This window comes from Vulpes lagopus, chromosome 8, assembly GCF_018345385.1.
Source record: "Vulpes lagopus strain Blue_001 chromosome 8, ASM1834538v1, whole genome shotgun sequence".
Classification (NCBI taxonomy): Eukaryota; Metazoa; Chordata; class Mammalia; order Carnivora; family Canidae; genus Vulpes; species Vulpes lagopus.
In genome coordinates, this window is record NC_054831.1 from 607,331 (window position 1) to 634,057 (window position 26,727).

The 26,727-nt window shown below is 68.7% G+C and overlaps 1 protein-coding gene across 1 annotated transcript in view; it reads right to left on the bottom strand.

Moving 5' to 3' along the window:
* CROCC2 (ciliary rootlet coiled-coil, rootletin family member 2) overlaps positions 1 to 26,727 on the bottom strand; it is a 65,922-nt gene continuing 39,195 nt past the window's right edge. Inside the window, 19 exon segments of the mRNA XM_041765927.1 lie at positions 1 to 544; positions 1,297 to 1,395; positions 1,669 to 1,883; positions 1,979 to 2,065; positions 2,628 to 2,808; positions 3,387 to 3,610; positions 4,130 to 4,217; positions 6,054 to 6,191; positions 12,896 to 13,029; positions 13,679 to 13,799; positions 14,144 to 14,500; positions 14,502 to 14,876; positions 15,577 to 15,603; positions 15,639 to 15,743; positions 16,366 to 16,525; positions 17,021 to 17,238; positions 20,326 to 20,469; positions 22,442 to 22,555; positions 26,070 to 26,246. Of these exon segments, the coding sequence (XP_041621861.1) occupies positions 455 to 544; positions 1,297 to 1,395; positions 1,669 to 1,883; positions 1,979 to 2,065; positions 2,628 to 2,808; positions 3,387 to 3,610; positions 4,130 to 4,217; positions 6,054 to 6,191; positions 12,896 to 13,029; positions 13,679 to 13,799; positions 14,144 to 14,500; positions 14,502 to 14,876; positions 15,577 to 15,603; positions 15,639 to 15,743; positions 16,366 to 16,525; positions 17,021 to 17,238; positions 20,326 to 20,469; positions 22,442 to 22,555; positions 26,070 to 26,246 (3,054 nt within the window). The 3' untranslated portion in view covers positions 1 to 454.

Consider the following 26,727-nt stretch of genomic DNA (forward strand, 5'->3'; position numbering starts at 1 on the left):
AGGCGGCGCTTCCCGTGGCCAGTGAGTCACGGGGACTCACTTCTGAGTCATTTCCAGCCACCTGCCGCCGGGACGGGCCTGCAGTTCCTGGATACGAGGGTCCGCGGCCTCTGGGCGCAGGGGAGCGGCGGCTGCGCCTCGCAGGACATTGTGTTTTTGGCTCCAGTCGGTGGAAATACTTTCCACGTGCTTCCCCGTGTTTATAGAGCTGAGGGCATGGAATGCAGCCCGTGGCCACGGAAGCCGGCCTGCTGGGGCCTGGCCACCGGCTCTGGGGCGCCGCACGCCAGTGTCCCCAGCCGCCGGGCCAGCGAGGTGCCCGGGCCCCCAGCAGCCCCCATGGAACCGCAGGGCACCGCAGACACGGGGCCCCTGCGGGGGAGCTGGCGCCCTGGCTGGGGACGCTGGGTGGGCAGGCCGCCCGGGGCGGGGCGCGGGGTGACTGCAGCGGGGCTCACTTTCTGGCCCGGGAGGCCTGGCCAGGCTGAGCCTGTGGCCGCCGAGGCGCCTCCTGGTCCAGCTGCTTCTTCAGACTGGCCACCTGGGGACAGAGCAGGGGCTCAGGGGGCGGCAGGCCCGGCGGTCACCCCCCAGGCACGCGGCTGTGCGGCCCCTGTGGCCCCTGAGGACGGGTGGCCTGTGAGGGACAGAAACACGAGGCGGGCGACGGGCTCAGCAGCTGCGGCAGGGCGGGCAGGGCGCCGCTCCCCGCGGGGACGCCGCCGCGCACGCGGGCCCCAGGCACGGCCTTCCACGCAGGCTCGCGTGCGCTCCGCAAGCTAGGAAAACACGTGCTCATAGGCTGGGCAGACACGGCTTGGTGGGTGAGGGACACTGACGGGGGGGTGATGTGACACTGGGTGGCCCTTGACCTCTCCGGGTCCCACTTGCCGCCGCTGTAGAACGAGGGTTTCGGCCAGGTGGCCCCAGGTCTCTGAGGGGCCGGAGCCCGGAGCTCAGCCCAGCAGGTGTGTGTGTGTGGGGGGCGGGCAGGGGGCAGGGCAGGTGCACACCACGGCCACGTCCGCCACCCCAAGGGCAGCACAGAGACAGTGCTCCCACTGCCTCATGACACGCAGTGACCGCTGCCCTCTGCCCAGGACCAGTCCCCACTGCTAAGGGCAGGGCGTCGGGGGCACAGGGAGGGTGGTGGCCCGTCCCAGAACCCTCGCCGTGCCCCTCAGTGAGCGCTGGGGGCCCATGGGGCGGCCGTGCTGGGACCCCGCTGCTGGAGGCTGCTGCTCCCCTGGCCCCACCCCTCCGTCTGCTGGGACACTGAGGTCCGGGCCCCCTTTGCTCCTCCAGGACCTTCACCCGCCGCTGGTGATGCTGCTTGGGCTCCGGGGCCGGTCCCGTGGAGGGGGGCAGCGAGCTCGCAGAGCCCCCCTGTGCCGGCTGCACCGGGACCTGGGCACCCACTGCTGCCGCCTGCCCGCCTGCCGCTCGGAGTCCCGGGGCGGGAGTCCAGCCCTCCCCCTGGGGCCACCTGTCTGTCCTCCAGCTCCCCGCCCGCCCCAGCGCCCGCTGAGCCCACCCGGGGGGGTTGCTCACACTTCAGCGCCGGAGCCTCGTCGGGCCTGGACTCCCCCCTCGGGGCCTGAGAGCCCCTTTACTCCTAGCTCCTGCTCTGCTGCCCGGGGCTGCTGCTGGCCCCCCGGCGCCTCTCGCCCTCTGCTCTTCCTGGCGTCTCCGAGTGTGCAGGGTCTGGCCGCCCACAGAGGGGGCACGGGGCACCCCGGAGCGGCCCGCAGGCCTGCCTGGCCCCAGCTCCCTTGGAGGGAAGGCCAGGAGGGCCGCGTAGGGCCCTGGGTCCCGGGGCGGTGAGAGCCCGGCAGGCCCGTCGTCGGGGCTGTCTCCTCCTCTGTCCAGCCCGTCCCTGCCGTCTGCGTGTGCACGTTCGTGGGGGGGGTGTGCGGGAGCCTTCGGGGACCCACTCGGGGCCTGGGGAGCGTGAAGCTCCACCGCCCAGAGGGCCTACAGCTGTGGTCCTGCCGCAGGGCCTTGTCCACGTCCCAGCCCCTGGCCCGGCCCTGGCCCCGTCCTTCCCCAGTTTCTCCTGCTCCATCTGCAAGAGCCCAGATGACGGGGGCTCCTTTTGTCCCTCATGGGGGGTCCCTTCTGGGGGGAGGACCTGACGCCCCAGGTCATGCCTGCGGGTGCCTGACGTGCACGGTGCCCTCCGGGGAGTCCCTGGTCCCCCTCAGGGCCTTGTCCCTGGACAAGTCTCGAGGGCATCGAGCCCCCTGGAGCACCCCCCAGCAGCCCTCCCGCCTGCTGCCCTGGCTCTCGGCCCCGGGGCAGGACCCGGCGAGGCTGGCTCTGTCCTGTCCCTGGCGGTGGCACGCTCAGTGACAGCAGGCTAGCGTGACAAAAACAAGGACTCCTTCTTCAGTGTGAGAAAAACAGAGTCCACGTCCCCTGAAAAAGGAAGTCCTGTTTCTTTAAAACTCCAGCTACGCTCCTGGAAGTGCACGTTAAACAGAGAAGAGAAAAGTGAAATCCAAAATAAATAAACGGCCACGTCCGGGTTTCCCCTCCTGAGACACCAATAAAGGGTTTATGGGTTTGGGGGCCCCTCGCAGCTGACCTCCTGGAACTCATTAGCTGTTCCCCCACCCCCGCCCGACCTGGGCCGCAGGGGCCCGCAGCTGGCGCGGCTGCCCCGGGCAGTGCCACTGAGGCCCGGCCAGCGCCCCCCGGAGCCGCCACGGACGCCTCGGCCCCTGTCAGCGTGGGCGCCTTCGGGGGAAGCAGGATTCCTGTGACCTCGGGGGTCGGCGACCCTCCTCCCTGGGAGGGCAGGTGGCCCTGCAGGGACAAGCTGGCCACTGGCTTTCAGGGACCGTCCTGACCTGCCGGCCTCTGTGCCTACGCCCCAACCCCGACCCCAACCTGTTCCTAGGGTCTCTGCCCCCACTGCCCCCCCCACTGACCTGGCCACTCCCCTCCGGAGAACCTGCTTGTCCCCGAGTCCACGTCAGCTGGACGGTGTGTGTCTGGTGGCCTGGGCCTGCCCCAGGACAGATGTTGATGCGCGCTTGGGGACACAGAGGGGCAGACACTCTCCCGGAGGCTCCAGGCTCAGCAGTGCCCTTGCCTGGTGGGGCCTCACCACTCTCCTGGGGGTGCGTTGGTCAGTCCTTGTCGGAGAGGGGCAGAGGCTGGGGCGGAGGCTGGGGCGGAGGCTGGAGGCCGGCTGGGGCACGGGGAGACCTGGGGGGCTCGGCTACTCTCAGGGGACCTGGCTGCCCCTGGTTGTGCGTCTTGCTCCGGACACGGCACCGCCCGTCCCGCCTGCTCTGCCCTCCCTGCTGCTGACCGCGGGCTGCGCCGGCGCCTCCGTCCTCCCAAGTGTGAGCTCTGGGCACCCGTCGCCCGCCGCTCACCCCCGGCGACGATGGGGCGCTGAGGCCAAGCCTGGCCCGCGTGGCGCCCTGACCCTCGCCCGCGAGCCAGCCCCGCCTAAGGCGCTCTGGGCAGGTGTCGGTGAGCAGGGGGAGCGGAGGCGAGCTGGGGGGGCCTGGGTCTGCGGCGCCCCGAGAGGCCCTGGCCGGACACTGCTGCCCCGACGGCTGCGAGCGACCAACGCCCTCCGTTCTGGGGCTGCTCCCTTCAGGCGGGGGGGGGGGGCATGTTGGCACACCTCGCACACCTCGTGCACGCCGCACATCTGCACGCCTGCACACCCTGCACACCCCACATACCCACACACCCCACTTACCCGCACACCTCTGCACACCTCGTACACCCTGCACACCTTGCACACCTGCACACCCGCACACCTCTGCACACCCTGCACACCTTGCACACCCCACACAGCTCACACACCTCTGCACACCTCATACACCTTGCACAGCCCACACAGCTCACACACCTCTGCACACCTCCACCCACCTCTTACACTGCGCACATCTTGCACACCTCTGCCCACCTCGCACACCTCTGCCCACTTCACACTCTTCTATACATCTCGCCCACCTCCACCCACCCTGCACACCCCTCACACCCTGCACACCTCCCCCCCGCGCACATCTCCACCCACCTCACACACTGTGCACACCTTGCACACCTCTGCAGGCCCGTGCTGCGGTGGGAGGGGCTGCAGCCCTGTGCAGACACCTGTGCTGACCGGCAGGTCTGGTCCCTGGGCCCCTCTGTGTCTGTGCCCGCACACGGCGTCCGCCCTGCTCTAGGGGACAGGCGGCGAGGGTCTTCGCCTAGATGGGGCACAGGAGTGCTCACTGAGGTTCCTGGTCACGGCCGCCAGGCGCCAGGGCGGCAGGACACACCCATCTCCTCGTCCTAGTGAAGCCTGGGAAGGCCACCCTACTCTGGGGACCGCGGCTGAGGCCTCAGCAACCGGGACTCCTGCTTGCCCACGTTGTAAGGGGGTCACTGAGCTGGAAGGGTCAGGTGCCTCGGACGCTGGGTCACGAGCCCAGCAAAGCTGCCCCCAAACTGTTCTGTTGCCCGATTCCCCCATATTCCCTGCTCCAGTCCACGTCCTGCCGGAACCGCGTGCCCACAGCCTGGCTGGTGCCTGCCACACACCCAGTCCCCTCCCCATTCCTGCAGGGCCCAGGCGGCACATCCGGGACCAGGGAGCGGCCCGCAGGGCCATGTGCGGGGAGGCCCCGCTGCCCGCAGACTCCCACCGCTGGGCCCACAGAGCCCTAAGTGGGCGTGGGGCCTGTTCCAGGGGCCCTTTTCCCTTCTCTGGGCCCCAGAAGATGCTCTGGCCGCCCCACCCCCAGTTCAACCCGGGCGGCTTCACTTTGGCGTGTTTCCTCCGCGGAGATCGCATCCACTCACACCTGGGGAGTGTGCCCCGTGAGTCACTGGCCGGTGGGCGCCTGGGCTGGGCCCTGCCCCTGGGCCTCGTGCCTTTCCCCATGTGTCCGGGCGGCTCACTGTCCTGCCCTGGCCCCCCGGTCGCTGCCGGCCTCCGGGTCCCACTCCTGCCTGCTGTGGAGACCTCTGGGGTGGAAGCCCAGCTCCCCCTTGGCGACTGTGCCCCCCTGAGCTACCCTGTCGCCCAGTCCAGTGTGGGGGGCACTCCCTGAGCCGCGGGCATCTCCAGCCAGAGGATCCGGGGCTCCAGGGGTAGGCGGGTGCCAGGCCACCCAGCTGCGGGGGGCTGTGGCTCACACACCGGGGACAGAGCGGGGCCTTTGCTGTGACCCGTGGTGCCCCCCCAAGGACAGCAAAGGAGCGGGTGTCTGTAGGGTCCCCCACCTGCGCTGGCGGCCCTGGGCTTGGAGAGGGCCGGGCAGGTGCGGAGCTGCCCCCCCCTCCTGCCACCTGCAGCTCACAGGTCGACCCCCATGGGATGCAGCCGGCCTGGCCCCAACCGCCCCCTTCAGCCGCGGCCCCGCCCCCACGAGTGCGGCCCCGCCCCTGCAACAGAGGCCCCGCCCCTGTAGCAGTGACCACGCCCCTCACCACCGCCCACGCAGCAAAGGCCCCGCCCCTTCCCCGCCCCTGCAGCCGCGGCCCCGCCCCTGCAGCATTGACCCCGCCCTTTACCCCGCCCATGCCACCTAGGCCCCGCCCCTTCCCCGCCCCTGCAGCCGCGGCCCCGCCCCTGCAGCAGTGACCACGCCCTTTACCCCGCCCATGCCACCTAGGCCCCGCCCCTTCCCCGCCTCTGCAGCCGAGGCCCCGCCCCTTCCCCGCCCCTGCAGCATTGACCACGCCCTTTACCCCGCCCATGCCACCTAGGCCACGCCCCTTCCCCGCCCCTGCAGCCGCGGCCCCCCCCCCCCCCCGCCCCCCGCGCGTGCAGCCCCTTGAGCTCCCCCTGCAGGCCCGCCCGCCCGCGCTCGGCGCCCGCTCCCCTGCCCACGCGCTCACCGCCCTGCGGAGGGGAGGCGGCTGCCGGGCCTCCCGGCTCTCCCCGCTGAGCTGCGTGTCCACAGCCGACCCCGTGTCGTAGGGTGTCGGGCTCCCTCCCGCCTCAGTTTCCCCGTCGGTCCGCTGGCGGCCGGATGGCGTCTGGGAGGCTCCAGGTGCGACACCTGCCCGGCTGCCGGGGGCGCCCCTCCCCCCCTCACCTGCCGCGAGGGCTCCGAGGGCTCCGGTGCGCCCTCCAGCCGGGCCGCCTGCTCCTGCGGCCCCTTCCCGCGCCGGGCCCGGCCCTGGCTGTGCCTCCGGCTCTCACCCAGCGCCCTGTGCAGCGCGTCCAGTTGCTCCTAGGGAGGAAGACATGGGGTCTCCTGGGAGCACGGCCTGGGGGTGCTGGCGGCAGGGAGCTCCGCGGCGCTCGGACCCCGACGGGCCTGCAGGTGCGGGTCAGGCGGCTTAGGGTGTGGCCGCGGTGGGCAGGGCCTGGGGTGCAGGACCCCGAGAGGCCCCGCCGGGGGGCTCTGCGCTGGCCGGGCTGGCCTCCGTCCCCCTGGGATGAGCCTGTAGAGCTCAGGCCCGTGCCCCCTCTCCCGAGCTGCCGCCTCTGAGGTCCACCACCTGTGCCCCTGCCCGGCTCGTCCCACCGCCGCGGCCCAGCAGCCTGCGTCCCAGGGCACTGCTCCCTGCCCCACGGGCACCGGGACACCCCAGGCTCAAACAGCGCGGGCCCTCCTCCCCCCGCACCCGCTCACCCACCCCTGACCGTCCTTGGCCCTGTTGCTTCAGCCTGCCCCAGCCGTGGTCAATGGCTCGGGCACCCGTGGCCCTCCCTTTCCCGTCCCCAGGCATGCTGCACGGGTGGCCCGACCGCACGCCCCAGTCTGCGTGTTGAATTGTGCCGTTCACCTGAGGCTGCAGTGGCTCTCGGCCGCCACCTCCTCTGAGTCCCTGCCCTGCTCACTCTCCAGCCTCTAGCGGCTCCTTGCTCAGGGCGCTGCCCCCTGTCCTCTCGGCCCTGGGGCCGTCCTCCCTGTCACCCCGGGCTCTGACCCCCCTCCCAAGGACGACGGCGCCTGCTGGGTCCCCTGGGTCCTGGAGCGCACACCGTGGGCCTGGGGAAGTCTGATGAGCAAACACGCACACACAAGCCCGCAAGAGTCCACCTAGGAACTCGCAGCCCTGCCCTTGAGCGTTTGGTGGGAAGTGGCCAGTGTCTTCCTGGAAAACCAGGGATCACACCTCCTGGTGCTCAGATGGCTGAGTGGGAAGGCGGAGCTGGGGTGCTGGGGGGTTCCTGGGGTGTCCCCCCTGGAGCCCGTGGTAGCTCGGGCTCAAGCAGGCAAAGTGGAAGAACACGAGTGGGAATTTGGAGACAGCGTGGGGGGCCGTGTGGGGGCCGGGGAGCTGGTGGTGGCCTCTCCGCTGGGTGGTCCAGGACCTGCTGACCGAGACAGGAGGGTGGGCAGGGGGGCGCAGGCCCAGAGTTCCGTCTTGAGGGGCTGGATGTGGGGGACAGTGTCACAGAGCCTCCAATGGCCAGGGCGGAGGGAGAGACAGGTCCCGGCCCAGTGGATGCTACAGCAGAGGGCAGAGGACGAGGTGGCTGCCCAGGAGGACCGAAGGCTGGCCGAGGGCTGACCCCTCCGTGCAGTGCCGCAAGAGGCCGGCACACCCAGACCCCAAAGGGACCCTCTGGATGTGACAAGTGCTGCTGATGAAGTTTGCACCTTTGCGGGGGGGGGGGGGGGGGCGGCTCTTCCCAAGAGCCGGGCTGCGGGAGGGGTGGGGAGGGTGCAAGAGGGAGGCCCGAAGCCATGGGTTCCCCCGATGACCACACGGGTTCCAGCCCTCGGGGGCCCATCCGGACCACATTCGCAGCAGTGGTGTCCCGTCCGTCTGTCACTCGGCCGTGACAAATGCTGGGGTGCACGGGGCCCCGCCGACGGGGGAGGCCACTTCGGAGCAGGGAGAGGACTGAGCTCCTGGCGAGGGGCCAGTGGGCAGAGCCGGGACGGGCTTCCTCGTCTGGTGCTCTCGGACTTTAGAAGCGGACAGTGGGGACAAAAGCCGCAAGGTTTCGCCCTTCCCTGCAAGTTCGGAAACCACCATTTTCTGTTCGTGCACATCTCCAGGAGAAAAGCAGAGGTTTCCTTCAAATATGGCTTAAATATTTCACGGTATTTTAGAGGCCCAGGGCACTGTGAAGCATTAGGCTCCTCTCGTAATGACTCAGCTTTTACGGAATTCACACTAACCGGCTTCATCGGACGGCGCGCCCTCTGCCAGCGTCACCCGGTGCGCCTCCGAGGTAGTGTCCTCTGCGTCGCCACGGTTCGGAGCCCGGAGGCCGTGCGAGGCGTGGGCCGGGCCAGTCGGCCTTGCATACCCGGTTCCTCCTGCGGGTCCACGTGGCGGCGGGAAGGCGCCAACTCCAGCCCCACGCGGGGCCTGCGCTCCGGGGGCCTCGGGCCGGTCCCGGGAGAGACCCCAGTGGGCAGCGCTCAGACGTCAGGGACCCGGAGCTCGGCCGGGAGCCCGGGGTCGGGGCTCACCCAGACCCTCGCACGCCGCTCGCGTCCACTCGCCCCAGCGCCCCCTTCGGCCGGGCTCGCCTTATCATCAGCCTCGCTGCTGCTTTTCAAAATTTCCACTAAAGGCCTCCAACGTCTCTCCTTCTCTGTAGACTCGGCAACCAGCTCGCCCGCTTCCCTCCACACCGTCCATTAAAAATAGACGAAACCCAAACGGGAGAGCCCAGCAACCAACAACCAACCTGCGAGGAGCCAGGAGCATAGACACATCCCCCCGGAAGCTGCTCGGAAGGTCCTGACTGTCCCCGAGCCTCACCCCGTCCCCACTAAGACTGGATGCAGCAACCGGAGAGGCACAAACCGGTCGCCGTTCTTCTCAGTAACCCTCGCGTTAGGAAATAAAAACCGAAAGTCCTCGAAAACTGGTAAAAAAAAAAAATTCACGTCGGAAATCCGTGGTGCACACACCGAGCCCCCAGTAGGGAAAATGGGGTCACACCGAGCCCTCTATTGAGAGAGGACACCCGGACGTAAGTCCATGGCTTGTTCAGTTTAAGAAACTGAGGGCGGGAGCCTGGTGGCTGAGTCGGGGAGGCGTCTGCCTGGGGCTCAGGCCGTGACCCCGGGGGGCCTGCTTCTCCCTCTGCCTCTGCCCCCCACCCCCGCTCGAGCCCGCTCGCTCTGACAAATGAATAAAAGGAATCTTTTTTTTTTTTTAAAGGAATGAGGGAAATCACAACAACAACAAAGGAGGATATTAATATAACCCGAAAGGAGTCATCGTGGGCGAAGACGACGGGAGAGATAAAGCTGGTTCTTTGAAAAGACCAATAAACCAGGCGAATTGTCAGGTCGGGCTCAGAGAAAGCGACAGATCTGCAGCGCCGAGACCAGGTAGGGCCCCGGGCGGGAAGAAGAGAGGGTCTCAGGAAGAAAACGGTCCCAACCACAGGTGGGACGACAGGCGCGGCGGAAACGTGCGGCGGGGCGGCCCCGGCGATGCCTCTAACCGTGCAGGACGGAGGGCCCAGCTGCCGGCTGCCCATGGGGGGAGGCAAGCCTGGCGCCCGGCGGGAGGCGGTGTCCACGGGCGGGCCCCTCTCGCCCGGGGCCGTGGCCTGGCCCTGACCGCCCGCCGCCCCTCCGGCTGTGGGCCCGCGCCCCCTCGCTCCGGGCCGCCCGCTGCCCGCTGCCCGCAGGACCCCGAGCAGCGTGGGGCGCGTGTCCTGACGTCCGGGCCCCTTCCGCGTTGTTGATCCTCCGGATTCCCAGGGGGCCCTGGAAACAGGGAGGGATTTGCTCTCGAACAAGAATCTCACTGTTTGCATAGCACAGCCTACCATTTAATTAGAAAAATATGTTTTTAATTAAGTTTCTCTTGACAAACGCATTCAACGGTTCACGTGAAATGGGGGGAGAACCCGGCGCACGAAAGTGAAAGCGCTCGTGTCCCCGCAGACCCGGCTCGGCCTGCGCGGGGGGCCCGGCGCCTGACCTGGGCGCGGGGAGGCCGGCCCTGGGCCCTCGGGGCCTGCCGTGCGTCGGGGTGCCCCTCCCAGGCGCCCACCTCCATGCCCCGGGGCACAGAAATTGGGAAAACGTCCTCAGGCTGGAGACCAGAGACTCGGGGGGTTCGCGCGACACGGAGGCAGACGGACCCGCGGCCGCAGGACGGAAGTACCAGAATTCTCGCCGCGGCTGGACGCGCTGCCCATAGATCTGAGCACCTGCGCTTGCCCACTGGCGGCCGATTCCGAGTCCCGGGGAATGTGGGCTCAGCACGGGTGGCGAGGTGTGACCAGCGTCCCCGGGTGTGGGGCCCCAGGGGTGCTGACTCAGCCAGGGCTGCAGGGGGTAAGGGACTCCGGCACCTCACGGAGCCCCAGCCGCCCCGCGGGCAGGTGCCGCACACGAGGAGGGGGCGCCACGCAGCCCAGCCGGCCCGAGGACGGAGCCTGCGCCCTCCCCGCGGAGGACAGGAGAGCTCGGGTCGCTCCCTGCCGCCTCCGCTGCACTGCGGGGCCCCCACGGCCCACACGACCCCCGTGACCCCCATGACTCTCAGGGTCCCCACGGCCCCCACGACTCCCACAGTCCCCATGGTCCCCACGGCACCCAGGGGTCCCCTTTCTGTCTTTCAGTTCCAGGTGGAAGCATCTGGACAGGGACACGTGAAGCCCCAGGGGGTCCTCCCCACTCCCGGCTCCGAGCAAGACCAGACCCCCTTCTTTGAGGCCGAGCAGAGGAGAGAGATCCCGACAGTCACAGCCAGCGGTGGCGCAAGAGACAGTCGACCCAGGATCAGATCTGAGGGTCCCGAATGGGAAGAGAACGGAGTGGTTGCACGACGTGGGAACAGGTGTCAGAAGCTGCTCCGCGCCCGCTCAGGAAGGGGCCCCGGGGCGGGGAGCCGGAGCGGGACCAACCGAGACTGGGGACGCGAGGACCGACCCGGCGTGGAGACGGGGATTCGATGACGCGCGGCCCTGGACGGAGCCAGCGAGAAGGCGGGAGACCGCGGGGCAAGGAGGACGGGCGACCGGAGGGCAGGGCTGGGCTGCCCGAATTTCAGGACCAAAGGATGGGAAGTGTGGGGAGAAGGGGCGTTTTTACGTGGAAATGACGAGCATCGGCTCAAGACAGATTCGGTTCTGCGAGCAGACGGGGCTGCAGGCACAGGTACAGTCGCAGAGGAGACATCGTCTGGCCTCCCCCGTGGGGGGAACGACTCAACCCACAACCCCCTCGCCTTCCCTGAGCCCGTCTGAGGATGAGGTCACGGGGCCACCACCAGGGGAATCTAGGTAGACACGGGCCCCCCAGATGGTGGGGCCCAGGGGCGCGCGGCCCCAGGACTGCCCGAGACACCCGGGCACCTTGCAGGTGTAATTAGGGCCACCGCCCGAGGTTATCCAGGTGGGCCGGATGCACCCCCGGAGGCCCCCGGGCTGCCGGCAGGGCGACAGCGGTGCGTGAGGGTCCGCGCGAGGGTCCTGCTGCCGCGGCAGCCTGGTGAGAGCCGACGAGAAGCCCGGGCAGGGGCGGGAGACATGGAACCCCACTGCCCCCCGGACCCCGCGGGGCTGCTGCCTGCAGGGCTGGGGCTCACCGACGGGAGCGCCATCAGTGCGTGCAGTATAAAGCCCCGGGGTGTGCCCACGGGGGGCGGGGTTCAAATTCGGGGGCAGGCCCTGCAGGGACCCCCACCGGGGCACTTAGGAGAAAGGTGCAGGCGGGGCAGCCTGGACAGGGCAGGGCGGAGGGGACATGGGCGCGGGGGGAGGGCTGCGAGAAGGGGTCCCCTGAGCACTGTGCAGCCCCACACTCGCGGTCACGCGTGCTGCCGCCCCCATGGAGGGGGAGGGAGAGCAAACGACCCTAAAATAGAGGGACGGAGTGGAAGCCACGAGGAAGCCTCAAGCCTCCAGTCAGCAATCGGAGCAAACCGGAGCTTCCGCAGGGCCCGAGAAACTTCAGATTCTGAAGGACACGCCCCGGAAACGCGAGGACCAGCACGTGCGGCCCCGAATCCTAACGCAAATCCAGCGTCACTCGAGGGATGCCGAGCTCGGGGGACGACCCAGCGCGGGGTGCCTGCTGCACGGATCCGCGGGGCGACTGCGTAGACGTCGGGGTCACCCCGCCACCTGCCCGGCTTCTCGGAGCCACATCTGCTGGGCCCCACCCTGGGTCGTCCGGCCTTCCGGCCCGGGCCCAGGCGTCCCCCGCATCTCCCGGCGGCCAGGCTCCCGGGGCTCCCCTGCCCCTCTCCCACCCCCGCAGCGCCAGGCCGCTCAGCCCCCTGCTCCGCTGCTCCCACCATCTTTCCGGGGTGGGGCCGGGGACCCCGATTCCCCGACATGCCTCTGGGGGGCCTGTGCTCCCCCCTGGCCTGCTGATCCCCATGCCGCCAGGGCCTCCCAGAACTTTCTGGAAATGGCAGCCTGGCAGCTTCAGCTGCCCAGACCCGGCTGCTCCCCATCCCAGCCCACCCCAGGGCTGCTGGGTGCCCCGTCCAGGCGGCTGCCTCCACCGGCCCAGCCTCCTCACTTGAAAGGGACCGGAGGCCACCATCACAGCACAGGTGTGTATGTGGGGACATTTACCCAAATTGGTCCTGTGTAATCTCTGTCCGTGTCTGGGTGACACAGTAAACTGGTCCTGCTCACCATCGACGTGACCCCACGGGGGCTCCAGGGCTGGGCCCGTGTCACCGAGGCCCACGTGTGGCCACAGAAGGGTGGACGGCCCGGGGAGGCCAGGGGTCATCCCTGCCTGAGGCCCTCGCTGCCCTGGACCCAGTGCCCAGCCTGCAGATCAGTGGGGAGCACCCCCGGACAGCCCTCCAGGGGAGCACCCCGGACACCCCTCCAGGGGAGCACCCTCGGGACAGCCCTACCCGGACACCCCATGCGCCCTGTGGGCACCCTGTCCCTGGAGGCCATGTCACCCGCTCTGCCTCCACAGCGGTCCTCCTCGTTCCCCGCCCTGTCCCCAGGTCCTCACCCCGCAAGCCCCACCTGGAACCTCCGCCTCTCCCGGCCTGCCGCCCGCCTGCTCGCCAGGTGCTCCGCGTCCAGCCTGTGCAGCGCCTCCTCCTGCAGGGCGCGGGCCGCCTGGGCAGTGCGCGTCTCACCCTCCGCCTGGCGCCAGGCTGCGGACAAACGGGCTTGCGTGGCTCCCGAGCTCAGGCCGGGGAACAGGCTCGGTGTCGACACCTAGACGCTGGGGCTGCAGAGGCCCCCCGACAATCCCTGCCCCTCCTACTTGAACCTCAAGGATCCCTGGGGCTGGGGCTGGGGTCCCGGCTCCCTCCGCCTGCTTCTCCTTCTCTCCCACCTTGTTTCCTTCCACAGACATTCCTCCTTCGAGACGGTGCTCGGCCCCAGACCCACCCCCCCGGGCAGACCAGCCAACAGGGGGAGGGGGACAGGAATGCCGTGGGGGTGGCCAGCAGGGCAGGGGTGCTCTGGGAGGCGACAGGGGCCACCGGCCTCATGACTGTCTGTGGAGGAGGGTCCCAGGAGGCCTGCACAGCCAGCGCAAAGGCCCCGAGGTAGGAAGTGAGGGTGGCCCGGGTGGCAGCAGGGCCTGGGGCCCCGCAGGGTCCCTGGGCTTCACTCCCTTGTGATGCGGAAGCCGCTGCTCAGGAAGCTCCCAGCCAGCCGCCGCTGCCGCCCGAGCCCGAGCAGTTCCCAGGACCCCGCACTCGCGGCAGGCGGGGTGAGGCCCTCGGGGGCCCTGGGGAGGTGGCCGAGCACCCCCCACCGCGACCCTCGGGGGCGGGAGAGACGGGAGGTCACCTTCCTCCGCCTCTGCCAGCGCCGTCTGCAGCTGCCCCGCGTGGCTCTGGGCCTGGGCACGTGCGCTCTCGGCCTCTCTCAGCTGGCGGCTCAGGCTCAGCACCTGGAGGTGCCAGTCGTCCTGGGTGGAAGGACCCAGGTCAGGGGGCAGCCTGGTGGGGGTGGAGGGCCGCGGCGTCGGGCTGGAGGCTTGGGGGCTCGGGCGGCTGACATGGATCCCAGGGGGTGTCCGACGGCGCCTGGCGCCAGGGCCTCTGCCGCCCCCTCGGAGGAAGAGAGGCCTCTGGGCCCCCTGGGCTTCGGGTCCAGTTTGGAGGGACGGTGGGGTTCGCTGCTACGTGTCATGCCACCCAAAGGCCAGTCCGACACGTAGGTGCCCGAGACCCGCAGGCCCTGCCAGGGTCTCCAGCACGCCTGGGATGGCCGGCCGACGGGAGCCCCCGCGTGTCCTGTCCACTCCCTTACCCGCTCCCTCTGGGCATCCCGCAGCCTCTGCACAAAGTCCCTCAGGGCGTCTCTCACGGAGGCCACGTCCACCGCCAGGCTGTGGTCCCCGGGTGCAGGCGAGGGCCCTCGGGGAGGTGAGCCGGCCCGGCTGGGGGAGCTGGCCCTGTGCCGCGGGGAGCGGCCCGGGCTGCTGTCTGAGCCTGCGGGACAGTGACGGCGGGGGGACGTGGTGGGGACTTGGTGACACACACGCAGGTGTCCTGGCCCCTGGCTCTCTGCTTGTCCCCAGCCGCGGGGAGCCCGGGGGAGCCCGGGGGACCAGCCCCCTCGCCGTGTGCCCCAGGTGGGCCGCAGAGCCTGGACAGGAGCCCCTGCACCACCGAGGACACTGACCTTCCCCCGGGAGGCCGGGCGGCTTGGGGGAGCCTGGGGGGCCGTGTCCCTGGAGCCCCAGGCCGCAGCGGAGCGTGGACCAGAGCCGGCGCAGCTGGCCCTCCGAGTCCCGCCGGGCAGCCTCCGCCCGGGCCAGCTCCTGCTCCAGGCCGCCCAGCCGGCCGCAGGCCTCGTCCAGGCGAGCCTGCAGACCCTCCGCCGCGCCGCTGGCCTGCCGCAGCCTCCCGGACACCGAGCGCAGCTCAGCCCGGAGGCTCCGCTCGACCCCGCGGCTCTGGCGCAGACGCTCCTCCAGCTGCTGCTTCTGGGCCTCGGCGCCGGCCTCCACCTCTGCCAGCTCCTGCCGCAGCCTCAGGACCTGCGGGGCACGGGGAGACCCCTCAGCCGCCCGCCTCAGCCCTGCGCCCCGTCCTCGGCACGTCTCGGCCCGGGAGACCTCGGAGCCGCCTCCTAGTCCGCGTTCGGCCACGGGGACCCCTGAGCCCAGGCGGGCAAGGACCCCTCGGGCCCCGGAGCACATCCTGGCGGGCAGCGGAGGCACGAGGGAGCCCGGGGCCGGGTGGAGCCGTGACCCTAGGATGTCCCTGCCGGGGCCCTCCAGGGGTCCCCTCTGGCCAGCTCCGTCCTGGGGCCTGCGATAGCGAGGGCAGGGCCGGCGTCACCCTGAGCCTGGGGCCAGGAGCCTCAGGGTGCCCCACACACCACCACGGGCTTCTGCGGCCTGCGCGGTGGGTGATCGCTGCTGGCTGCCCCGCGGCCTCCCTGCACACGTGGGGCCCCGGGTGGCCACTCCCCTGCCTCGCCGGGCCCAGGCTGCTCTCCGTCCAGCTTCACTGCAGCCCCCCCGTCCTCCCCTCTCCTCCCCTCTCCTCCCTTCCGGTGGCCCGGCCGAGGCGCCGAGGGCCCCCCCTGACCCCGCCGTCTGTCCGCACGCAGCAGCCCATCCTGTCCTTCCCCTCAGGCCGCCCCATCTGCCGTGCACCCCTGGTCCCGGCCTCGCCTGGGACCGACACCCCTCTGGCAGGCTGGGGCCTCCTCCGGGCCGCTCCGCCCCCCACCTCCCCCTGGGCGCCCTCGTGGGCCGCCTGGGCCTCGGCGCCAGCCTCTGCCGCTGCTGTACCTCCCGCTGGCTCTGCTGCTGCCGCTCGGCGTCCTGGGCGCCCCGCGCCTGCAGCTGGATCACCTCTTGGCTCTTCCTCCGGTTCTCAGCCTCCAGCATGTTCACCTGTGACAGTGGGCGGCACGGATGGGGTGGCCGGGGGCCCCCCTGGACCCCAGCCTCAGCTCACGTGTCCCGGGGAGGGAGCCCTCCGAGTGGGCGGCGGCTGCACGCAGGGCGCGGGAGGTGGGGGTGCCCTGAGACCACCCCTGGAGCTGACTGCTCGAGGGCCAGCAGCGGGCCGGGGCGGCGGCGCGGCTGCTGGTGCCTCCGTGGCCTCCTCTGAGAGGGACGGTGCTAGAACCTTCCTCATGGGAGGCCGTGGGGGAGGAGGGAGGTGCGGAGACGGCTGCTCCGGGGTGCACAGGACAACGGGAGCCTCCGCAGGGCGTCCACGAGCCCTGGACATGGCCGTGGACACCTGGAAAGGTCCCCCAGAGTCCAGGGGCGTCGGGGCCCCGCCTCTGAATGGGGTCTGCACCCCAGGGACCTCAGGGACCTCGGCATGCAGCCCGAGTGGCAGGCAGACTGGCAAGCGGTGCCACCGTCCTCGGGCCCCGGGGTGGCCGTGTGGGGACAGTGTTCCAGGGGCACAGCAGCACGGCCTTGTCCCGAGCCCCTCGCTGCGGCCCGGGGGCCCCGGGGTGGGGGCGACGTCCCGCGGGCCGGGCCCGGTGGCTGCCCTCACCTGCCTGCCCAGCTCCTGGAGCCCCCGGCGGGCGTCGGCCCCGGCCCGCTCCACCTCCCTCAGACTGGCCCGCAGCTCCCAGGCCTCCTTCTGCGCCGCGGCCCGGGCCTCCTCCAGCACCAGCAGCTTCTGCTCCCCTTCTTCCTTGGCCCTCTGAAAGCTGAGCAGAGCGTCCCGGTGGGCCCAGCCCGTGCCGCCCGCCGCCCGGGGTCTGTCTCCCGAGGCCCGGAGCCGAGCTGGCCGTGCCCCTCAGGGCCCTCCCCCTGCCTTTGTCTCTGCAGCCACACACCCGGAGACGCACGTCCAGCGCAGCCTGGCACCTGTGCCCCCCACCCCGTGAGGGCGGCCGTTCTCGCCTCGCCGTCCCCCCAGGGGCCCCCCAGGCCCTGGACCAGGCCCCGCCTCCTCTGCTCCCCGGCCCTCGGCCGTGCCCTGCTGGCCACTCGGGACCGTCTGGCCTGCGAGATGGGCAATCGCTGAGGGCAGGGCTGCCCCTGTTGGGATCCCGGCCTTCCCGCCCGTGTGGGCGCCCGACGTAGCTGAGCCCGCCCCACCATCCGGCCCTCGTCGGAGGGACCCCCGTGTCCGCGGGCTTCGTCCCTGGGCTGCGCCCCTGCGCTGGGCGGGCTCCCTGACCGGGGCCCCGCGCCGTTACCTGGCCCGGTCCTGCTCAGCCCTGCGGATGGCGGCCCGCAGCTCGGCGTTGGAGCGCCGCAGCACGTCCTTCTCACGGGCCTCGTCCCCCAGTGCCCGCCGGGCCTCCAGGACCTCCCTGCGGAGCCCCTCGCCGCTCTCCTCGCGCCCCTGCAGCTCCCGATGCAGCACGGCCAGCGCCTCCCGGGCCTCGTCCAGCTGGGCCTGCAGCCGCTCGGCCTGGGGGAGGAGCATGTGGCTGTGCGGCCGCCGGGGCCAGGGTCAGGGGCGCGGGCAGGGGTCGGGGCGTGGAGCTGCCCCAGCTCTGGTCCGCAGCACCGATGTAGCCCCTCGCCCTGTGTCCCCAAGTACTTGGAGGAGAAGCAGCTAACCTGGACGTGCCCACCTGGGGGTCACCTCTCCTCATGCCACTGAGGCTTCATGGGGGCTGGTCCCGGGGCCCAGGGAGGAGACACTCCGACCCTCCTGGCCCTTGGTGTGGCCTGGCTCCCCCGGGGCCCTGCTCACTGGTCAGCGGGGACCACATGGGTCATGGCTCTGCCCGCACATGTGCACTGTCCCCACCCAGGTCCTGACGGCCTGCCCTGCCTGCTGTCCCCTGGTGCCCGCCCTCTGCGTCCATGACGATGCGGCACTGGGGCCGCTGCCCACCCTGGCGGTGCCAGTGGCCTGGGCTCCCGACCCCTGCGTGGTGGTGGGCACACCCAGTCGCGTGGGCCCCGGTCCCCATCGTACGGGAGGCAGCGGGGAGCGGGGGGCCTCTGGCAACGGCCCTCAGAAGGCCCAGTGTGGGCCAGGCCGTGCAGCTGCTCGGGCAGCAGGTTCCACTGTCTCCTGAGTGCTCGGGGCCCAGTGCTCCTGACCCAAGGGGGGGCAGCAGAGGCCCCCGGGGCGCGGTGGGCGGGCTCCACATCCATCCTGGTCTCAAGGCTCGGCCCTGCAGGCCGGGCCAGGGGTGGGGGCCGTGGGTGTGAGTCGCGGCCCCTGTCCCCGTCGGACCCGTTCCAGGCCCCGAATGGGACGCATCCGACTCTGGGGTTCGGAGGAGCACAGGAGCGGGGCCGGGGGTCCCACCCCGTCCCCCGCCCCGGGGGCGCCCACCCCGCGCCTCCACCCCGCCTGCCTCTGGAGGGCCCTCCGTGGGGCTGCCGCCCCGCCCCGGGGGAGAGGGCCTTGCCGGGAGGGGAAGCCACAGGAATTCCGGGCAGTGTCAGGCGCTGGTCTGCCAAGAGCCAACCCCACGCTGCTGGCCGTTCCAGCGCAGCGTCCAGGCCCCCGGCCAGCCCGGCTGCCGCGTCCCCCCCGTGGCTCTTGTTGTTCTGTTTGGGAAGGGCCCGAGCCCCTCCTCGCCCCCCCCCCGCATGTGGGAGCCGCGACCGTGGGGAGCAGTTTCCGCAGAGCTCAGCAAAAATCCGCGCGGGGTCAAGGAGCAGCGCGAGGCCCTCCCCGCAGAAAGGAGGCTCTTTCCATTTCCCAGGGCAGAGATGAAAACAGGCACACGAAGCCCGAGCCCCCCCCACCCCGGCCCCGCGCCCCGGGAGAACAGCATCCTCTTTACAGGAATTTTACAGCCAAATCACTTAATGTGATTATAATAATTATTTCTTTACTAGAAATTGTATAAACAGGGTCTTTTGAAATCTCCTGCAGGGAGGCGGCTCCAGGGCTCCGCACAGCCCCGGGGGGAGCCGGGGCCGGGCGGTTCCGGGCTCCGGCCTGGGCGCCAGTGCGAGCACGCGTGTGTGCTTGGTGTGCGGCGTGCACGCGTGAGCGTGTGCATCTGCGCGTGTGTGCGGGTGTGCGCGCCGCGCGCGTGTGCACAGGCATGACCTGCGTGCGCGTGGGCGTGTGGAGTTGCGTGTGCGACTTGCCGCACACGGTGTGCGCCCCGCAGCGCCCAGGTGAGCCCCCCTGCGGGTGTTGCGTCCACACACAAGTGCACGCGTGTGCGTCCCGCGCACACGGTCAGGGGCGTGCACGTGTGTGAACCGTGGGGTGTGCTCATGTGCCTGCACACGCGTGTGGACCTCAGGCGGGGCTGTGAGAAGCCTGGACCTTCCTCCAGTTTAAAGGCTGTGAAAACGTTGTGGTTTCCATGACAACTGGGCCAGCCTGGCGCCTGGGAGGCTCTTCAGCGCTGGGCTCCCTGGCTTCCTCCTGCCTCCTCGCTCAGCCCCCTGCTCCCCCACCCCCTTCCTGGGGCCCCTCCTTTCTGGGGGTTCCCCGCCTTTCTAGGGGTTCCCTCCTTTCTGAGACCCCCCTTTCTGGAGGTTCCCTCCTTTCTGGAGGTCCCCCTCCTTCCAGGGGCCCCCTCTCTGGGAACCTGACCTTCCCGGGGGCCCGTGCTTTCCTCCTTCACCTCGCCAGAGCAAACGTGCCCCCCCCCGGCGCCCCCGCTGCAGCCCCTAGTTTTAAAATCTCATTTTGCTTCCCCGTGTGGTCGCTGACCAGCCTGACTTTGAAATCCGTTGAAAGGAGACCTTTCTCTTTGGGGGCCAAAGTAAACAGCCTGTCATGTTGAATCACGCTCTGTGCCGCCCCCCGCCGGGGCTGCCCCGGGGGCCCCCTCCCCGCTCTCCCCTGGGCTCCCGCAGCGCTCGCCTTGGCTCGGGGCCCGGGCGGCCTGGGGGCTGGGTCCTCACGCCCCACCTGGGCGCCGCCGCGCCTCCCCCCCCCCCCCCCCCCCCGGGCTCCCCAGGCCCTGTCACAGCCCCTCACAAACACCTCCCTGTCGCCTGCCTGCTGCGCGGCCTGGCCCTCCTGCCCCCACCCCCGCGGGACACTGTCACGTGGCTCCTGGGGACCCCGTGTCCACCTCGGGGCCTTAGCCGGGTCCACGCTTAGCCGCCCCTGGAAACCCCATGGGACCCCCACACTTCGGCCCCTCCACCCCAGCGCCCCGTCCCAGGGGCCCGCAATGCTGTGCAGGCCCAGCCTGGCCAGCACCACCGCCCCGGGGCTCCTCCCGGGGCAGGGGAGCTGGATGGTGGGGGGCAGCCGGATGGGTGGGCCTCCCTCCTCTCCCCCAGCACCCTCACTTCTCTCTGGGGACCCCCTCTTCCCCCGGTACCCCCTCTCCCCCCTGCACCCCTCTTCCCCTGACACCCCCTCTTCCCCCGGCACCCCCTTCGCCCAACACCCCATCTTCCCCCCAACACCCCCCCTTCCCCCGGCACCCCCTTTCCCCCCTGCACCCCTCTTCCCCTGACACCCCCTCTTCCCCCGGCACCCCCTTCGCCCAACACCCCATCTTCCCCCCAACACCCCCCCTTCCCCCGGCACCCCCTTTCCCTGGCACCCCCTCACTTCTCTCCTGGTGTCGCTTCGCTCTGCGGCCACCTCCCGGAGACTGTCGCTCAGAGCCGCGGCCTCCCTCTGGTGCGCGGCGACCGCATCCTCAAACTGGGCCTGCAGGGCCTTCAGCTCCGCGTCAGTGGCGCCCACGGCGGCCTGGAGGGAGCGGGCAGGTGGTGGCCTCGGGGAGATGCTGGGGTGCATGGGGGGGCCAGACCGGCGGACTCCGGGCCCAAGCCGCGGCTGTGGGGGGCGAGCAGGGAGCTAGGGCCACGGCCTGGCCCGTGCCCACATCCCGGTGCACACGGGGGCCCCGTGGAGGCCCCGCCACCACACTCAGGCAGCCACACGGTCCCCCGGACTCGAGTCTGCTCTGCGGGGCCTCAGCCTTTGGGGGGACCCCGTCCAGCAGGCCCGGGGGTGCTGGCAGGAGGCGGGGTCCCCTGCGCCCTGGGCCGGGCAGCCGTGCTGGCGGCTCTCCTTGTCTGCAAGGCAGCACCCGAGGCCCCCCGCTTCCTCGCCAGGACCCCCGCTCCCCGCTCTGGCCCTGTGCGGGGTCCCTCAGGCACCCACCAGCCCCACTGCCTGGATCCTGTGGGCACCTCCCCGTCCTGCGCATGGCCGTTGCCGGCAGCCAGCTGGGTGGGGCCCCCGGGGAGCCCCTGTGGGGGCAGTGGGGCCCTCCACCTGCCAGGCCGCTTTCTGTGTCACCCACAGGCCTTTCTGGGTGGGCCTCTCCCCGCACCCCCCAGAGCTTGTCACCTGCACCCTCACGCCAAGGTGGCCGAGGGAGCACCCGGCTGGCAGGCCACCCCGCCCGGCAGGGACTCCGAGCCAGCGCCAGGGCAGGCTGGGTGTCAGCTCCCAGGGCGGCGGGGGCTGCTGGGGGGCAGCTCGGTGAGGATGGGAGGAGAAGGGTACCCCCACGGTCCCGCTGCCCCCGGCCTGGGGTGGGACAGAGCAGCGTGGGCACCTGGACCCTGCAGGCAGCTCGGCTCAGAGTGACCACGTCAGGCAGCCCTGGGGGTGCGGAGGCCCCCTGGCAGCCGAGTCCTGACGGCAACCCCGTGTCCGGCTGCACGGGGCCCCAGGGATGGGCCTCGGCCCCCTCCCCGGGCCGCCCTCCTCGAGGCCCGCCGCCCGGCGTCCTGTGTCCTGTCCACACGCTCGATCGCTGGCTCACTGGGCCACTTCAGTACTGGTGGAGCAGCGAAGCCTGTGACCTTGGGGCTAGGGACGAACCAGGGAGCGAGTGGGGACAGGTGCCCTGGACCCAGTGCAGGGGTAATGGAGCAGGAAGGACACAGGTAGCGCAGGAGGACGGGTGCTGGCCTGGCCTGGCTGCGGCCCCCTGGAGGCTGGGGTGTGCGAAGCGCCAGCCCCCCGGGGTGCTGCTCCCCCGCAGACCGCTCCCTGTGCCCTCCTCGCACCTCGCTCCGGCCACTCACCTGGGGGGCTTGCTCCCTGTCGGCCACATGGGGGGCACCAGATGGAGCAGCAGGTGCAGCCACGGGGGGGGGGAGTCCCAGCGCCCCCAGGGTCACTGCCCCCACCGGCGCCCTGGCGGCCGCTGCCCATCACCCCTGGTCATCCCAGGCAGCCTCACCCCACCCTCAAGGCTCGGGGAGGCCTGTGTCCTGGCTCGGCCGGGACCCCCGGGACCGTCTGCCTCGGCACAGCACGGGCCTCCCGGCCTGGGTTTCTCCTCTGGTGGCCACGAGCGGCCCCCAGGCGCCTCCCGCACATTCCGGGGGCATCCTCCTCCCGGGGCCGCGCTGGTGTCTTGGGGCCCCGGCCCAGGCACTGCTCGGCTCTGCTGTAGGTCACCTGCGGCCCCGGGCCCTCCTGCGGCCTCTGGCCAGGCCTGCTGCTGGGGAGCATGGCCTGGCTCTCACACCCCCACCCGGCTTGGCTCACTGGGCCTCTCCTTCCCATTAAGACGGTGTCTGCTCCCAGCAGGAGCCCCAGCCAGTCCCTGGGGGAGTCCAGGCTCGGGGGGCAGGACGGAGGGGGCTGTGTCCCTGGGACTGGGCAGGAAGGGGGTGCATCTGGGGGCCTGGCCGCGCCTGCTGGGCAGTGCAGGTGCCAGGCTGGGTGCTCTGTGCCTGGCCTGGGCGCCAGGGCTCACCTCGGCTCGCTCGTGCCGGCTCTGGGCCTCCTGCCGCACCTGTTCCAGCTCCTGCAAGGCCCGGGAGAGCTCCTCCTCCAGCAGCCTCCTCTCTGCTTCTTTCAGCGACAGGGCCTGGCAGCAGGGGGCGGGGTGCTTGTGAGGACCAGGGGCCTCTTGAAGGAGAGGCTGCCGCAGAGCCGGGTGCTAAAGCCCCCGCCAGGACGTGCTGTGTCCCTGATCCCACATCAGCCAGAGGCAGCCCTTGTCCTGAGTGGGGTCCGTGGGCCTTCTCACTGACATGGCCCAAATTCCGTGCCTCCACTCAGCCAGGTCTCCACACACCGGCTGGCTGGTCAGGGGGATGGGTCGTCAGACACAGGGACGGATGGTGGATATGGAGGAACAGCTGAGGGTGTGGGAAGGATGTTGAAGTGAGTGGATAAACAGATGGTCAAGGGACTGGCTGCAGACTATGACTGTGTCGATGATGTTCAGGTGTGTGGATGGTTGGATGATGTTTAAGCAAATTGATGGATAGGTGTATGGTTAGGTATGTGAATGGAAAATGAGGTATGTGGCTAGATGGCCACGTATGTGGGAGCACGGCTGGGTGTGGAGATGGATGGATATTCAGGTGAAGGGATGGATGGTGGACAAATGAGTGGAGGGGCAGTCAAGTACATGGATGGATTGGTAGGTGGATGGATGGATGGGTGGATGGATGAGTGGATGGGTGGATGGATGGATGGGTGGATGGATGGGTGGATGGATGGATGGATGGGTGGGTGGATGGGTTGGTGGATGGGTGGATGAGTGGGTGGATGGATGGATGGGTGGATGGATGGGTGGATGGATGGATGGATGGGTGGGTGGATGGGTTGGTGGATGGGTGGATGAGTGGGTGGATGGATGGATGGATGGGTGGATGGATGGATGGATGGGTGGGTGGATGGGTTGGTGGATGGGTGGATGAGTGGGTGGATGGATGGATGGATGGATGGATGGATGGGTGGATGGATGGGTGGATGGATGGATGGATGGGTGGGTGGATGGGTTGGTGGATGGGTGGATGAGTGGGTGGATGGATGGATGGATGGATGGATGGGTGGATGGATGGGTGGATGGATGGATGGATGGGTGGATGGATGGATGGATGGATGGGTGGATGGGTTGGTGGATGGGTGGATGGGTGGATGGATGGATGGATGGATGGGTGGATGGGTGGATGGATGGATGGATGGATGGGTGGATGGATGGATGGATGGGTGGATGGGTGGATGGGTTGGTGATGGGTGGATGGGTGGATGGATGGATGGATGGATGGATGGATGGATGGATGGATGGGTGGATGGATGGGTGGATGGATGGATGGATGGGTGGATGGATGGATGGATGGATGGGTGGATGGGTTGGTGGATGGTGGATGGGTGGATGGATGGATGGATGGATGGGTGGATGGGTGGATGGATGGATGGATGGATGGGGATGGATGGATGGATGGGTGGATGGGTGGATGGGTTGGTGGATGGTGGATGGGTGGATGATGGATGGATGGATGGTGGAGGTGGATGAGTGGTGGATGGATGGTGGATGGGATGGGTGTGGTGGATGGGTGGATGGATGATGGATGGATTGGGTGGATGGATGGATGGATGGATGGTGGATGGGTGGATGGATGGTAGGTGATGAGTGGATGGATGGATGGTGGATGGGATGGTGGATGGAGATGGATGGGTGGATGGTGGATGGATGGGGATGGATGGATGGATGGATGGATGGATGGATGGGTGGATGGATGGGGTGGATGGATGGAGTGGTGGATGGGGTGGTGGATGGTGATGGGTGGATGGATGGATGGATGGGTGGATGGATGATGGATGGTGGATGGGTGGTGGATGGATGATGGTGGATGGATGGATGGATGGATGGGTGGATGGATGGTGGATGGATGGGTGGATGGATGGGTGGATGGATGGATGGATGGATGGGTGGATGATGGGTGGATGGATGGATGGATGGATGGGTGGATGGATGGATGGATGGATGGGTGGATGGATGGATGGATGGATGGGTGGATGGATGGATGGATGGATGGATGGGTGGTGGATGGATGGATGGATGGATGGGTGGATGGGTTGGTGGATGGGTGGATGGGTGGATGGATGGATGGATGGATGGGTGGATGGATGGATGGATGGATGGGTGGATGGATGGGTGGATGGATGGTGGATGGATGGGTGGATGGATGGGTGGATGGATGGATGGATGGATGGGTGGATGGATGGATGGATGGATGGTGGATGGATGGATGGATGGATGGGTGGATGGATGGGTGGATGGATGGATGGATGGGTGGATGGATGGATGGATGGATGGATGTGGTGGGTGGAGGTGGATGGATGATGGATGGATGGGTGGATGGATGGATGGATGGATGGGTGGATGGATGGATGGATGGATGGATGGATGGATGGATGGGTGGATGGTCAATGGATGGATCGATGGATGGATGGATGGGTGGATGGATGGATGGATGGATGGGATGGATGAAGGGATGGATGGATGGGTGGATGGATGGGTGGATGGATGGAATGGATGGATGGATGGATGGATGGATGGATGGGTGGATGGATGGATGGATGGATGGATGGGTGGATGGGTGGATGGATGGAGGATGATGGTTGGTATGGATTGGGCTGGAATGGGTGGATGGATGGGTGGATGGATGATGAGATGGAGTGATCGATGGTGGATGGATGGATGGATGGATGGATGGATGGATGGAATGTGATGGATGGATGGCCATGGATGGAGTGGATGGTTGGTGGATGGGTGGATGGATGGAATGGATGGGTGGATGATGGGTGGATGGATGGATGGATGGATGGATGGGTGGAATGGATGGTGGATGGATGGATGGATGGTGGATGGATGATGGTGGATGGATGGATGGATGGGTGGATGGGTGGATGGATGGATGGATGGATGGATGGGTGGATGGATGGATGGATGGATGGATGGATGGTGGATGGATGATGGATGATGGATGGATGATGGGTGGATGAGTGGGTGGAATGGATGGATGGATGGATGGAAGGGTGGATGGGTGGATGGATGGATGGATGGATGGGTGGATGGGTTGGTGGATGGGTGGATGGGTGGATGGATGGGTGGATGGATGGGTGGATGGATGGATGGATGGATGGGATGGATGGATGGATGGATGGATGGATGGATGGATTGGTGGATGGGTGGATGAGTGGGTGGATGGATGGATGGATGGATGGATGGGTGGATGGATGGGTGGATGGATGGATGGATGGGTGGATGGATGGATGGATGGATGGGTGGGTGGATGGATGGGTGGATGGGTGGGTGGATGGGTGGATGGGTGGATGGATGAGTGGATGGATAGATGGATGGATGGATGGATGGATGAGTGGATGGATTGGTGGATGGGTGGATGAGTGGGTTGCTGGATGGATGAGTAGGCGGGTGGACCTCTGTCCACCAGAACTGCTGAGGAAGACCAAAGCTGCAATAGCAGTGACCCAGAAAGGTTGCCCTCATAAGCCTCTTGCTGGGTGGGAGGATTGACGTGAGGAGTGGATGTGTGGGTTCCCTGCTGCCTCACAGCCCCCATCACCTGCTGCATCTCCTGTTCCAGCTGGAGGAGACTCTCATCCCTCTCATGCTTCAGGGTCTGAATTTCCTCCTTCAGAGCCTCCCTCTTGGCTGCGTTCTTTGCTACCAGCTTCTTCTCCTCTTCCAACCGGCGAGCTGCCACTTCCTTCTCCTCTGTCAGAGACAGACTCAGCGTCTCCTGGGCCGATGCAAAGGGACAGGCAGTGAAGGCTGCGTGGGTCAGGACATATGAGGCCAGCGGGTCCCAAGTGAGACCTGGTTCACGGGACAGCAGGGCAGGACGGGTCCCTGGGGTTGTCCACTCCAGTCAGCTACATACCAAAGCAAGAGCTGGGTCTCCCCCCGCCCCATGCACATAGTGGTTCCCAAACCTCCCCTGAGCTCCACACTCACAACATGTGTGATGTGTCAAACAAGAGTGGGGGGGCCTGTGGCCAGTGGGATAGCTCCGGCGGGGGTGCTCCCGGCCCGCAGACTGCAGCAGGTGAGCCAACCCCAGGCCTGGCCTCTGCTGCGGGGGTCTGAGTGGACCCAGGCAGCACCCGTGCCCCAGGCCCTGGGCTGCTCATGCGACCCCTGGGGAGGCCTCCCCTGGCCCCGGCCCCGGCACGGCGGGGGCGCCTCTCTCTCCTGGTCTCTCCCAGGCCCCCCACCACAAG